General features: G+C 37.4%; 1 protein-coding gene across 2 annotated transcripts in view; it reads left to right on the top strand.

Moving 5' to 3' along the window:
• LOC123504946 (putative neural-cadherin 2) overlaps positions 1 to 1,107 on the top strand; it is a 188,683-nt gene extending 187,576 nt beyond the window's left edge. For both annotated transcript variants that reach the window (XM_045255904.1, XM_045255903.1), the window contains one exon: positions 1 to 1,107. This exon is cut by the window's left edge and continues 120 nt beyond it. In XM_045255904.1, the coding sequence (XP_045111839.1) occupies positions 1 to 572 (572 nt within the window). In that variant the 3' untranslated portion in view covers positions 573 to 1,107.
• The last annotated feature ends 12,160 nt before the right edge of the window (positions 1,108 to 13,267 follow it).

The following is a 13,267-nucleotide window of genomic DNA, read 5'->3' as shown; positions in this document are numbered from 1 at the left end:
CCAAGCAACAGAAGGCCGAGGAAGTTCGGTCCACCCTTACGCCTTTCAATATATCGTACAGCAAGGCCGATGGTGCACAGACTTCCCCATCTGAGGCCACCAAAGAGGGTCCCGACGACAACAACACAGCGCCAGTTATCACTGACTATGACACGGGCATACATGCAAGCCTCATATACAGGAAGTGTAACTCTCTCCCCAGGTCGAGGGCTCCGAAGATATTTGTAAACAATTTGCATAATTTCAGCAGAAGTCCAGAAAGAAATCTGAACTCGCTTCAGAAAAGCAAGACAATTCCAACCCCTTGCGAAGCACATGCCGCTCAGGGGTGCCATACTGAACGTAAGTGCTGCAAGACTTCATTGTCATCTCCATCCCGCGGCGGGGATCTCTCACCAGCGCGAGCAGGCATGGTGTGTCTGGCTTGTAGCGCCACCGCACACACAGGCCTCGAGTGCCAACACGGAGGGGGACCGAGGAGAAGTAAATCTTTTTCCACAGTGTCTTATATCACTGCGGGCTTAAGTCCTGGAAGAGGATGCCCATGCCCCATAGCTCGTTCTGCAGCATGAGTCCCGTGCAGTACTGCACCCAGCAGATCTAAAAGCTGTGCAGTATCTGACCACCAAAATATAACTCTAACTTCCAGCTGCTCTTACACCACCAACACTACACCTGTAATCTTCAGCAAAAATACTAAGAACTATGAGAGAGATCTTTTTCTCTTGTGACGGAATTTATGGTTCATGTCTTCCTGGGATGAGGCGGTGACTCATGGTGCCCCTCGCTCTTGTCTGGCCCTCAGGGGGCTTTTCTAATTAATATTTTGGTTGTCTTAACGTAAATATATAAGATGTATTTTATATGGTAGTGACACATGATTAAATATATTAGTATTTGAACTGAAATTATGTAAATACGAATATATTTTTTTCTACATGAAAGACAATTAATGACTGGTCAAAGTACTAATAGGTAAATGCCGAAAGTATTTTTTCACTTTCTTTTTACCGACATATCCATATTTTCTCAGACCTGATGTTCAGAATGCTATAGATTGCTTGTATCTCGAAATGATGTGTAAATAAATCTACGAAGTATTTTCAACACATATTTTCATTATCTTTTAAATTCTTGATAGCTTTAGATTCTGTACTTCCAGTTCTGACCTATTACTATAGCCTGCATTCTGCACACTTTAAGAAGAAATTTGTACGAACTTTGTAAATTTCCAATGTACTCGTAAGATTATACGAATACTGTGTCATGCAGAGAAATACATGATATCATATAGTCACCACAGAGGTCCGGAGAGAGAGATATACGTATGACAGGAAACCACTATCACTTGTAACTATGATTTTGATTTAGATATTTTAATTGTAATTAGTGGAACCAAAAAGTGGAATAGTTGTGCTATTCGGTTATACTGAAGCACTATAACAACACCTCGTCATAGCACATGCAGATATGGAATTAGTTTCTTGAAAATATGAATGGAAAGAAATATCTATATGAAGAAAACACTCACTCACTGAACATATTCACACGCACGAACATGTACGTACCTAGTATACACATGAGGGTAAATTTTCTCATGTTTTCTTGGCAAAAATGCAAAGGCACGATCCTGTGGCTTACAGTTTTTACCCCTTCGCTGCTAAGTAAACAAGGGCCATATGGTTAGGCGTGAAAGAAAACACTAAACTAATATATTTATTTTATTATATAGGATGAGCAGTTACGGGCCGAATTTCCTTATCACTGCACTATTAATATAATTAAGTAGATTTGAACATGCATTTTTTCTTCTGACTGTCTTCAACCTCTTTCTCATCGCTACAGTGTTGCATCTCTTGCTATCTTCTATGCTATTTTCATGTCAACAGCTCTTCTAATCTTAATAACTGCATGCCTCCTCTCCTCCCGCGGCCTCGATACACAAATTTTCATTATCTATTCGCCCTTATTCTCTCCATCGCTCCAATGCAAGTCAACTAGTACTATTTCCAATCATTCATTATTCTTACTTCTGATTTCCACTTTCTTATGACCAGCTCTTCCAAGAGAGAGGTTTCAAGGCACTTATCATCAGCTTTGACCGACGCTTTCGGCTTTGAATGGACCCGTCATCTCAATAGGAATTTTCTTTATTGCATTTTTTGTTGCCTTTGCCAGTGCCCTTCTAAAGGAAAAGAAGAAAATTTATTCGACTGAGGTAGTTAACGTTAGTTAAGAATCATACTGAATTTACAGTATAACTAAGAAGCATGTAATCAGCAGGGGGAAACTTTCGATGAAAACATGTATTCCATATTGGATAAAGGAAAAAAAAAAAAGACTTGAAATGGAAACCAACGATAGTGAAGCTCCAAAAAGAAGAAAATCATTATGTGACACCTCTTTCTGCTAAGGACTGGCGTTAAAGACTGAGTAAAACTGAAGGGCAGGCTAGAAAATCACCTAAATTACCATTACTGCACTTCTGTTATCTGATATTTCTGTAGTTTTACAACTTTGTTTTCATCTTTGCAACACTTTATCCTATCACTCTCTGTATTCCTTATCAATTAATCCCTTCATTGCCACACGTTCTCTGGCAGAGAACTTTTTTCTCTTTCTCTTACACACAAAAGCATAAGAGTGAGGAAACAAAGAAACGAACACTAACAGATGTGTACGCTTATGTCTGTTCCTTACATAATGAAGCAGTTTTTGTATCTAGATTTCTAGCAAAAACTGCATGTCTTTTTCATGGAACCTGTCATTGGCTAGACCTGCTTCTGATGTGTGTGTGTGTGTGTGTGTGTGTGTGTGTTTTGTGTATAGTCTATAGCGCCTGTAGGTATACTTGAAGAGTATGGAAAGCTCTGTTCAGCTTCCACCCATTAGCGGCGCAGGCAATTTTATTTATAGTGGTACCCATATTAGGGCCCATATCACCACCCAAGCACATCTTTGGTGTAGGGCAATTACACCTCCACCTAGAACTTTGGTACCATGGCGACATGTAGGTAACTTTAATTCACTCGAGAAATGACAAAGTTTAAGATGGCATGTGGGGGTATTCAAACCTACGCATGGATGTCTGCCCGATCCCACACTCCCCATCTTATCCACTGCGCCACCGCCTCCCTGTGTGTGTGTGTGTGTGTGTGTGTGTGTAATTCACTGTTTGATCTGCTGCAGTCTCTGACGAGACAGCCAGACGTTACCCTACGGAACGAGCTCAGAGCTCATTGTTTCCGATCTTCGGATAGGCCTGAGACCAAGCACACACCACACACCGGGACAACAAGGTCACAACTCCTCGATTTACATCCCGTACCTACTCACTGCTAGGTGAACAGCGGCTACACGTGAAAGGAGACACACCCAAATATCTCCACCCGGCCGGGGAATCGAACCCCGGTTATCTGGCTTGTGAAGCCAGCGCTCTAACCACTGAGCTACCGGGCCGTGTGTGTGTGTGTGTGTGTGTGTGTGTGTGTCTATATATATATATATATATATATATATATATATATATATATATATATATATATATATATATATAATATATATATATATATATATATATATATATATATATATATATATATATATATATATATATATATATATACGGAGAGAGAGAGAGAGAGAGAGAGAGAGAGAGTGTGTGTGTGTGTGTGTGTGTGTGTGTATCTACTTATTTGTATTTACTTAGTTGTATTATACAGAGTTCGAGTGGGGGTCATAGTGTCCTGTCTCCATGTCTCCATTTATCCATTTTTTTTTTTTTTTTAAGTTATGCACATTATGAGTTGTAACAACATCATCACTCACTGCATTCCACTTTTCCACCGTTTTTCAATATCCTTCACGCACTGCCTCATCCTAATCTTCTTTACATGTCCTCTTGTCCTTCCATCTTCTTCTGTCAACAGCACCAGGTCTTCCTTGTCTATTTTTTCAATGCCATTTACTATTTTATACTTTCTTATTAGGTCTCCTCATTCTCTTCTATCTTGTATGGTTGGCAATCCCATATCCTTCAGCCTTTCTTCATATGTTAGGTCCTTTAGTTCCGGCAATATCTTTGTGGCTATCTTCTGGATCTGTTCAAATTTTCTTGTATCTTTTTTAAAGCTTGGTGACCAAACCACTGCTGTATATTCCAGTATAGGACGTATCATGCTCGTAATATTTTTTTTTCATCATATCTTTGTCCATGAATTGAAATGTCACTCTTATATTAGTCAACATTCTATATGCTAATCCAAATATCTTTTTTATATGTTTTTCGGGATTCAGATTTTCCTGTATATTCACCCCCAGATCTTTTTCCTCCTTAGTCTTCATTATTTGTTCCTCTCCTATCAGATAGTTCCATACCAGTCTTCTCTTACTCTTTCCCAATTCCATTATGTGACATTTTTTGGCAGTGAACTCTTAATTTCCACTTCTTACTCCATTCGTAGATTTTTTTTATATCTTCCAGTAGCAGCAAATAGTCCTCTCTGCCCTTCAAGTCATCCCTTATCCAATCTAACAAAGTTCCTCTCAGTCCTCCTATGCTTTCTAACTTCCAAAGTAGTCTGCTATGAAGGACTTTATCAAAAGCGCTTTTTATGTCCAGGCATACCATGTCCACCCATTCATCTCTCCTCTCCAGTCCTTCTATTTCTCTTGAGTAGAAACTTAACAAGTTCGAAACACATGACCGTCCTGTCCTAAACCTAAATTGTCTGTTCGACATAATTTGTTCTTCTTCCAGGTATTTAACCCATTTTCTTTGATAACAATTTCACATATTTTCTCCACAACACTTGTAAGTGACACCGGTCAGTAATTTAATGGCTCAGTTCACTTTCCTCCTTTGAATATTGGGATTATGTTGGCTCTCTTCCATTCTTCTTTTAATGAACTTGTAACCATTTCCCAAATCGGATCTAACAGTTGTTCTTTACATTCTTTTAGGGCCCAGTCTGATATACTATCTGGCCCTATTGTTTTTCTGACATCCAAATTACCTAGTCTTCCAATATCTTCTTTGTGAACTATAATTTCCTGCAATCCTCGGCAACGCAATGTCCTATTTCGTTCTGCAAATTCCTCTTCTTCTTTGAACACAGTTTTGAAGCTCTCATTCATTATTTCACTCATTTCCTTTGATGTTTGGTATGTCTTACCTCATTTAATTATTTTTTCTATTGTTTCCTTATTCTTCATCTTACCATTTATGAATTTGTAGAAAAGCTTGAATTCATCTTCATTTTTTCGCACCACATCTTTCTCAAAGTTTCTTTCTTACTCTCTCCTTACTCTAATGAATTAATTTATCGCATCCTTATACTGCTGTCTGTTATTTTCATTTCTCTACTTATTTAGTTTCTTCTAAACATTATCTTTTGCCTTTTTGGCTTCTATACATCTAGCATTGTACCAAGCGTGTATACTTTTCTTTACTCTATTGGTAGCTACGTATCTCTTCACTCCTTCGTTATATTTCAGTAGGAATATTTCATATTTCCCCTGTATTGTCCTTCCAGTCATAATGTTGCTCCCTTCAATATCAGCAAAAAAGATCCTTAATTTTTCAAAATCTCCTCTTGCATAATTTAATCGTTTTTGTAGTCATCTCTGTAACTTATCCCATCCTCTTCCTGCATTTTCAACACAAATGTTACATGATCACTTCTTCCCATTGGATTAAGGTATTGTATGCTGGCAGGGGGCTCTGGCTTCTTTGTGAATACTAGGTCAAGCAACAATGGTTCTTCTTCCCTCCTGTACCGTGCTGATTCTTCCACCCACTGATCCAGTGTATTTACCTTAGTCAACTGTAACACATCCTTGCTCCATTCTTCAGCATTACTCATTACTTCCATCTCTCTCCAGTTTACTCCTTTATAGTTGAAGTCTCCTAGTAATAGTATTTTTCCATCTTTTCTTATCATATTATCTATGCACTTAATCACATCTTTTTGCATATCCTTATGTTCCTCAGTCCCCCATGTCTTTGTCTTAGGTGGCACATACGTAACTATGATTTTCCTTTTTATCAATTCCTCTATTTGATTGTTACTCCCATTACTTCCACCCATATTGCATATTGCACCCATATTGCACTTCCTCGACACATTTATCACTAGCTCTCCTTCTCCCCCTTTTCCCTTCCTGTCTCTTTTCCAGCTATTAAAGCCCTCTCATTTAAAGCTAACATGGATTTTCTCTTTTATTTTTGTTTCTACTATGCACATTACATCCGGTCTTTTTTCTTTCAAATAATCTCTAAACTCCAACACACTGGATAACAGTATAAGTCACTCTTAATTTCTTGCCTCTACCATGACCTCCTTCTTCTGAAGATACCACTTCTTTAGTCTCATATCTATAACCCTCAAGTAGAAATTCTTTTTCTTGATCTCCATCCTCTTTTCATTTTTTTCCTCAGCTTCATTTCTTAGCACTTTCTCCTTCTCCCTCTCTTCCAGGTTCATAACTCTTTTTATCCAAATATCCTTAAATTCAGTATCATCAGCGAGTTTCCCTTTTCTTGTCATAATTTCCTCCACCAACACCTGCGATCTCATTCTCACTATCATTGGTCTCTTATCCCTTTCACTAAATCTTCCCAACCTAATCACTTCCTCCACCTCCTGGTCCAACTCCTGTGTGCTGTCCTAGACCTGTTTAATAATAGCTTTGGCCAATTCTCTCTTTTTTCGCTCCCTCACGAACTTGTTTGAATGTTGTTGTTTTTTTTCCTTCATCCCAAAAAATCAAGATATATTTCCTCTCATCCACTGTATCCCTCACTAGATCTGCTTTTTCCTTATCAACTTGTATAACAGTGTCTTTTGTCTTTTCCTGAATTTGTTTCCTTACTACCTCTGAAAATTTTACTTTTTCTTCTCCCTGTTCCTGTTTCCATGCATTTCGTAATTCCTCCAATTTGCTATCACCTATTCCATTCTCTACTTTATCCTCCCCATCCTGTATTTTTTTTTTTTTCTGTAGGCTCTTTAAGGAATCTTCATAGTCGCAACATGTAGCCTTTAGTATATCATTTTGTTTCTTTATCACCTGCATCTCCTCCTTCATCTCTTGATTTACTTATCTTACTTTCCCACACTACTCTAATCTCACTTTTAGTTCAGTGTTTTCGTTTCTTAATCTGTTTTGTTTTTCCATAATACTTGACATCACCTCCTCCATGTATCTTATCTCCCCTTCCACGTTTATCAGCCTCCTCAAATTACCTCTTTCCTCTCTAAATCCAGAAAAATCCTCGTCCGTATTATTATCATTCAGTTTCTTCAGAACAATTGGTGTTTCGATAAACCTTTGGTTTTCAAAACATGGCATTTGTTTTGGCCTAGTACGTTTGGCAGTACCACCTAGCTCCCCATCTCCCTCCATATTCCGTTCTATACAGTGTCCAAATCTTATTTGTTATGGAGATAGGAGAACCCTATGGTCCTCTCTTCCCTCTGTATATATGTCTAGATCAGACTCCAACGCCTGCTGAAGTGCTTCCCCTGGGAGCTGTTTTCGCACGTCTTGTCGGTACGGCTTCTTCACAGCTTGTGTGTGTAGGTAGTCGCATTTACCTAGTTATATTGTACAGGGTTCGAGCGGGGCTCATAGTGTCCTATCTCCATGTCTCCATTTATCTAATTTTTCCTTAAAGTTATGCACATTATGTGCTGTAACAACTTCATAACTCAATGCATTCTACTTCTCTACCGTTCTATGTGGAAAACTATATTTTCCAATATCCTTCACACACTGCCTCATCCTGATCTTCTTTACATGTCCTCTTGTTCTTCTATCTTTTGTCAACAGCACCAGGTCTTCCTGGTCTTCAATGCCATTGACAATCTTGTACATTGTTATTAGGTCTCCTTGTTCTCTTCTATCTTGTAAGGTTGGTAGTCCCATTTCCTTCAGTCGTTCTTCATATGTTAGGTCCTTTAGTTCTGGCACCATCTTTGTAGCAATCTTCTGTATCCTTTCTAATCTTATATCCTTTTTAGAGCTCAGAGACCACACCACTGCTGCATATTCCAGCTTTGGACGTATCATGCTTGTGATGATTTTTTCATCATATCTTTGTCCATGAATTGAAATGCCACTCTTATATTAGTCAACATTTTATATGATAATCCAAATATCTTGCTTATGTGTTTTTCAGGGTTCAGATTTTCCTGTATAATCACTCCCAGATCTTTTTCCTCTTTAGTCTTCATTATTTGTTCCTCTCCCATTAAATAGTTCCATACCGGTCTTCTCTTGCTCTTTCCTAGTTCCATTATGTGACATTTCTTGGCATTGAACTCCAATTTCCACTTCTTACTCTACTAGTAGATTTTGTTTATATCTTCCTCCCGGGTTTTGATAACTCTTAGCAGCTTAGCATAATCAGCAAATAAATAAATATATTTGTTTGCCCCATGATCAATGTCGTTTACATAAATCTGTAACATAATGGGGCTAACACTGACCCTTGTGGCACTCTGCTTGTTAATTTACACCAAGATGAGTATGTATCTCTGATCACAGTTCTCATCTCCCTATCCTTCAAATAATCTCTTGTCCATTCTAGCAAAGTTCCTCGCAGTCCTCCTATGTTCTCTAGTTTCCAAAGTAGTCTTCCATGAAGGACTTTTTCAAAAGCCATTTTTATATCCAGGTATACTGTGTCCACCCATCCATCTCTGTTTTCCAGTCCTGCAATAACTCTCGAGTAGAAGCTTAATAAGTTTGATACACATAACCTCCCTGTCCTGAACCAAAATTGTCTATTCGATATGACTTGTTCCTGTTCTAGATATTTTTTTCTTTGATAATTATTTCACACAATTTCCCCAAAACACTTGTAAGTGACACTGGTCTGTAGTTTAGTGGTTCATTTGCCTTTCCTCCTTTAAATATCAGTATTACGTTGGCTCTTTTCCATCCTAGTGGAACTTTCCCTTCATTTATTGATCTTGTAATTATTTCCCAAATTGGATCCAGTAGTTTCTCTTTACACTCTTTTAACACCCAGCCTGATACACCATCTAGCCCCATTGCTTTTCTGACATCCAATTTATCCAATAATCTTCCAATATCCTCTTTGTGCACTGTGATTTCCTGTAATCCTTGGCAATGCAATGTCCTATTAGGTTCTGTGAAATCTTCTGCAGTGAACATCGTTTTGAAGCTCTCATTCATTATTTCACACATTTCCTTCTCTGTTTGGTATGTCTTCCCTTCTTTAATTATTTTTCTATTGTTTCCTTGTTCTTTGTTTTTATAAATTTGTAGAAAAGTTTGGGTTCGTCTTTGCTTTTATTCACCACATCTTTCTCAAAGTTTCTTTCTTCCTCTTTCCTTACTCTAATATATTCATTTCTCGCATCCCTATACTGCCGGCTGTTGTTATCATTTCTCTGTTTTATGAGTTTCTTCCAAGCTCTATCTTTTGCCTTTTTAGCTTCTATGCATCTAACATTGTACCAAGCGTGTATTTTTTTCTTAACTCTATGAAAAGGTACGTACATATTTTTCTTACTCCTTCATTATATTTCTGAAAGAATATTTCATATTTCCCTTGTATTGTCTTTCCGTACATAATATTTCTCCACTCAATATCAGCAAAAAAAATCCTTAATTTTTCAAAATCCGCTCGTCCATAATTTAATTTCTGTCCTTTGTAGTCCTCATCCTGTATTTGCATCTCCATTGTCACTTCTTCCCATTGGACTAAGGTATTGTATGATTGGAGGGGGCTCTGGTTTCTTTGTGAATACTAGGTCAAGCAACGATGGTTCTTCTTCCCCCTTGTACCTTGTTGACTCCTCCACCCACTGATCCATTGTATTAACCATAGTCAACTGTAACACTTCCTCACTCCACTGTCCAGCATTATCCATTACTTCCATCTCTCTCCAGTTTACTTTTTTACAGTTAAAGTCTCCAACTAAAAGTATTCTTCCATCTCTTCTTATCATGTTATCTAGGCACTTAATCACCTCTCTTTGCATATCTTTATGTTCTTCAGTTCCCCATGTATTTGTCTTAGGTGGCACATATGTAACTATGATTTTTCTCTTCTTCAATTCCTGTTTTGATTGTTACTCCCATTACTTCCACTTTGTCCTCACCATATTGCACATCCTCCACACATATATTATCAAGAACCATTATTAGCACCCTCCTCCCCTTTACCCTTCCTGTCTCTCCTCCAGCTATTATATCCCTCCTCTTTAAAGTTATCATGGATCTCTTCTCTTAGTTTCGTTTCAACGATGCACATTACATCCGGCTTTTTCTTTCAAATAATCCCTAACGTCCAACATGCTGGATACCTAACAACCCATCTATATTAGTATAAGTCACTCTTAATTTCTTTCCTCCTCCACTACCTCCTCTTTCTTCCGTAGGTACCACTTCTTTACTCTCATATCAAGAACTCTCCAATAAAAATTCGTTTTCTCGCTCTTCGTCCCTTTCTCGTTTTTTCCTTAGCTTTATTTCTTAGCACTTTCTCCTTTTCCCTCTCCTCTAGTTTCATATCTCTTTTATCAATATATCCTTGTTTGTGTTCAGTATCATCTGCCAGTTTTCTTTCCTAACCATAATTTCCTCTACCGCCACTTGGGATCTCATTCTCACTTTCATTGGTCTCCTACTTCACTGTATCCTCCTAACCTGATCACTTCCTCCACCTCCTCTGGTCTCGTTCTTGCGTGCTGTCTTGAACTTGTTTGATAACAGTTTTGGCCATTTCCCTCTCTTCACGTTCTCTCCTGAACTTGTTTGGATTTTTTTTTTTTTCATCCCAAAATCACGAAATTTTTCTTCTTACCCACAGTATCTCGCACAAGATCTTTCTCTTTAAGTACTTGTACTACAGCGACTTTTGTTTTCATGGATTTCTCTCTTTACTACCTCTGAAAATTTTACTTTTTCCTCTTCCTGTTCTTGCTTCCATGCATTTCGTAGTTCCTTTTTTTTTCCCAATCCACCTTCTGCCCTGTCCACAATCCCATCCTGTACCTTTACCTGTAAGCTCCTTAAGGAGTTTTCGTTGCCTTGGCATGTGGCTTTTAGTTCATCATTTTGTTTCTTTATTTCTTGTATCTCCTTTAATCCCTGATTGATTGCACTGACCTTCTCACGTTCTACCCATCTCAATTTCAGCTCTGCGTATTCCGTTGTCAGTCTGTCCTGTTTGTCCATTACACTCGACATCACCTCCATGTACCTAAACTCCCTTTCTACGTTGATCAACCTCCTCATACTACCTTTTTCTTCCCTAAATCCAGAAAAATCATTGTCCATAATATCCTCAGTCAGTTTCATGTACCGTTGGTTTTCACACGGTGTGTTTAGATTGTCATACGTCTGGCAGCACTACTCAGTTCCAACTCTCCTTTTTTTTTCCATCTATATGATCCAAAACTTATTCAATATGGAGACAAAACCAACTGTCCCACCCCCCTCCTGTACACCAGGCTCCAACTCCTGTTGTAGCTTTTCCCTGCGAGTTGCTCAGGGACGTCTTCTCGGCACGGTGTCTCGCTTATGTGTGTGTGTGAAGATACAATAAGCATGGGGATGGGGAGGAGGGATAAAGGGAGAGGGAGAAAGCACGCAGGCCCATGATAGTAATTTGATACATTCCTAGCAATTTTGTTAGAATTATAGATAAGAAAGTTGCTTCATCGGTAGTCAATTTTTTTTTTTTTTTTTTTTTTACAGCTGAATGTATCAAGGCTTTGTTTCATTCCTCTCTAGAGCTTCAGAATGCCAAGAAAAATTAGCTTGTACATTAACTGTAGTATTTATTATCATAACTCGGAACACATCACCATTGCCTTCCCAAAAGTTAATTTATATGGGGCAGAAAAAGAATTAATGCATGTGGCCAGTGTTAGATTCTCTGAGCCTTGGTTGTCCTAGAAACATTCTCAACGTCAATATAAAACAAATACAAAACAAAATTATGAAAAACTATATTGATGAAATTGAGCTGAAATGGGAATATTGTAGTACTTTCAAGAAGGGAAAAAAGAAATTATCATGACGGCTAATAACACTAACATGTGCCAGTTCCTTTTATATATTTATACCATCAATATCTACTAACCATTGCTTCATTATACTGGAATTCATGCATATCAAGGGAAAATTTAAATAAAACCATGTAAGACATTAATTACAATTCTGCCCTACAAGACAGGCAGACATCAAAAGTATATATCCTAAGATGGAACACTGATGATTTTTATCAAAAGCACCTATAGCAAATTTCATGAAGACAACTTTTATGTACCTAAAAAAAAAAGTAAATAAATAAATAAAAATAAATAAATAAAACATATATATCTAAAGTATCCAAGAATTGCCTGGTCATTTATAGCCTCCTCCAAGTTCCCAGAAGTATTGTAGCAACATCAAAGATATAAGGGACATTGATTCCACACAATCTCAGAAAAACCAAGTTGGATGCACCATGCTGTAAACATGATACACAACTTTTGTTTTAAGAAACTTGATTTCCTCAGTTTCTATTTATCAAAGAACACTGGTTCATGTTCAAAGGCTCCTTTCATTCTGACATGGTCTTTTCTTTCACATCATTATTTTTCTACCTTAACTGTCAGCAACCAAGACGGCTCAAATACCAAATAACAATTTAGTGAGACTAAAATAAGTACTTTGGCAGACAATACAATATTTTTTGACTACTGAAGAACCATGGAAAAAAATTCTGGGATACAAAAGGAGATTCAAAGTTTACTACAAAAGCACCCATACTGGTGTGCATCTCTGCACTGTCCTCTCTTAAAGGCATGGATCAGCTACATAAAATGCTGTACAGCTTTCTGGTGTGGAATGTGGTAAAGCATGCATCACCATCTCTGTACCTGTAATTTCAAATAATGTATACCTCTAGCTCAACAAGTGCTTACAGTCTCTAGTTGCTCATCAAAATCTCATCGCAACATTGTAGACTACTATACAAAAGTTGTGAAAATACAAAACCAGTAAATCATAATTATACGTATGTATGTATGTATGTATATATATATATATATATATATATATATATATATATATATATATATATATATATATATATATATATATATATATATATATATATATATATATATATATATATATATATATATATATATATATATATATATATATATATATAGTTACACATATTCCATCACTTATGCAAAATTTCATATAGGATATTTTGAGGAATTGAGACAAAATC

The sequence above is a fragment of the Portunus trituberculatus genome, chromosome 17 (genome assembly GCF_017591435.1).
Source record: "Portunus trituberculatus isolate SZX2019 chromosome 17, ASM1759143v1, whole genome shotgun sequence".
Lineage (NCBI taxonomy): Eukaryota > Metazoa > Arthropoda > Malacostraca > Decapoda > Portunidae > Portunus > Portunus trituberculatus.
Note: the sequence above shows the minus strand (reverse complement) of the source record. Positions and strands in the feature narration are given on the sequence as shown.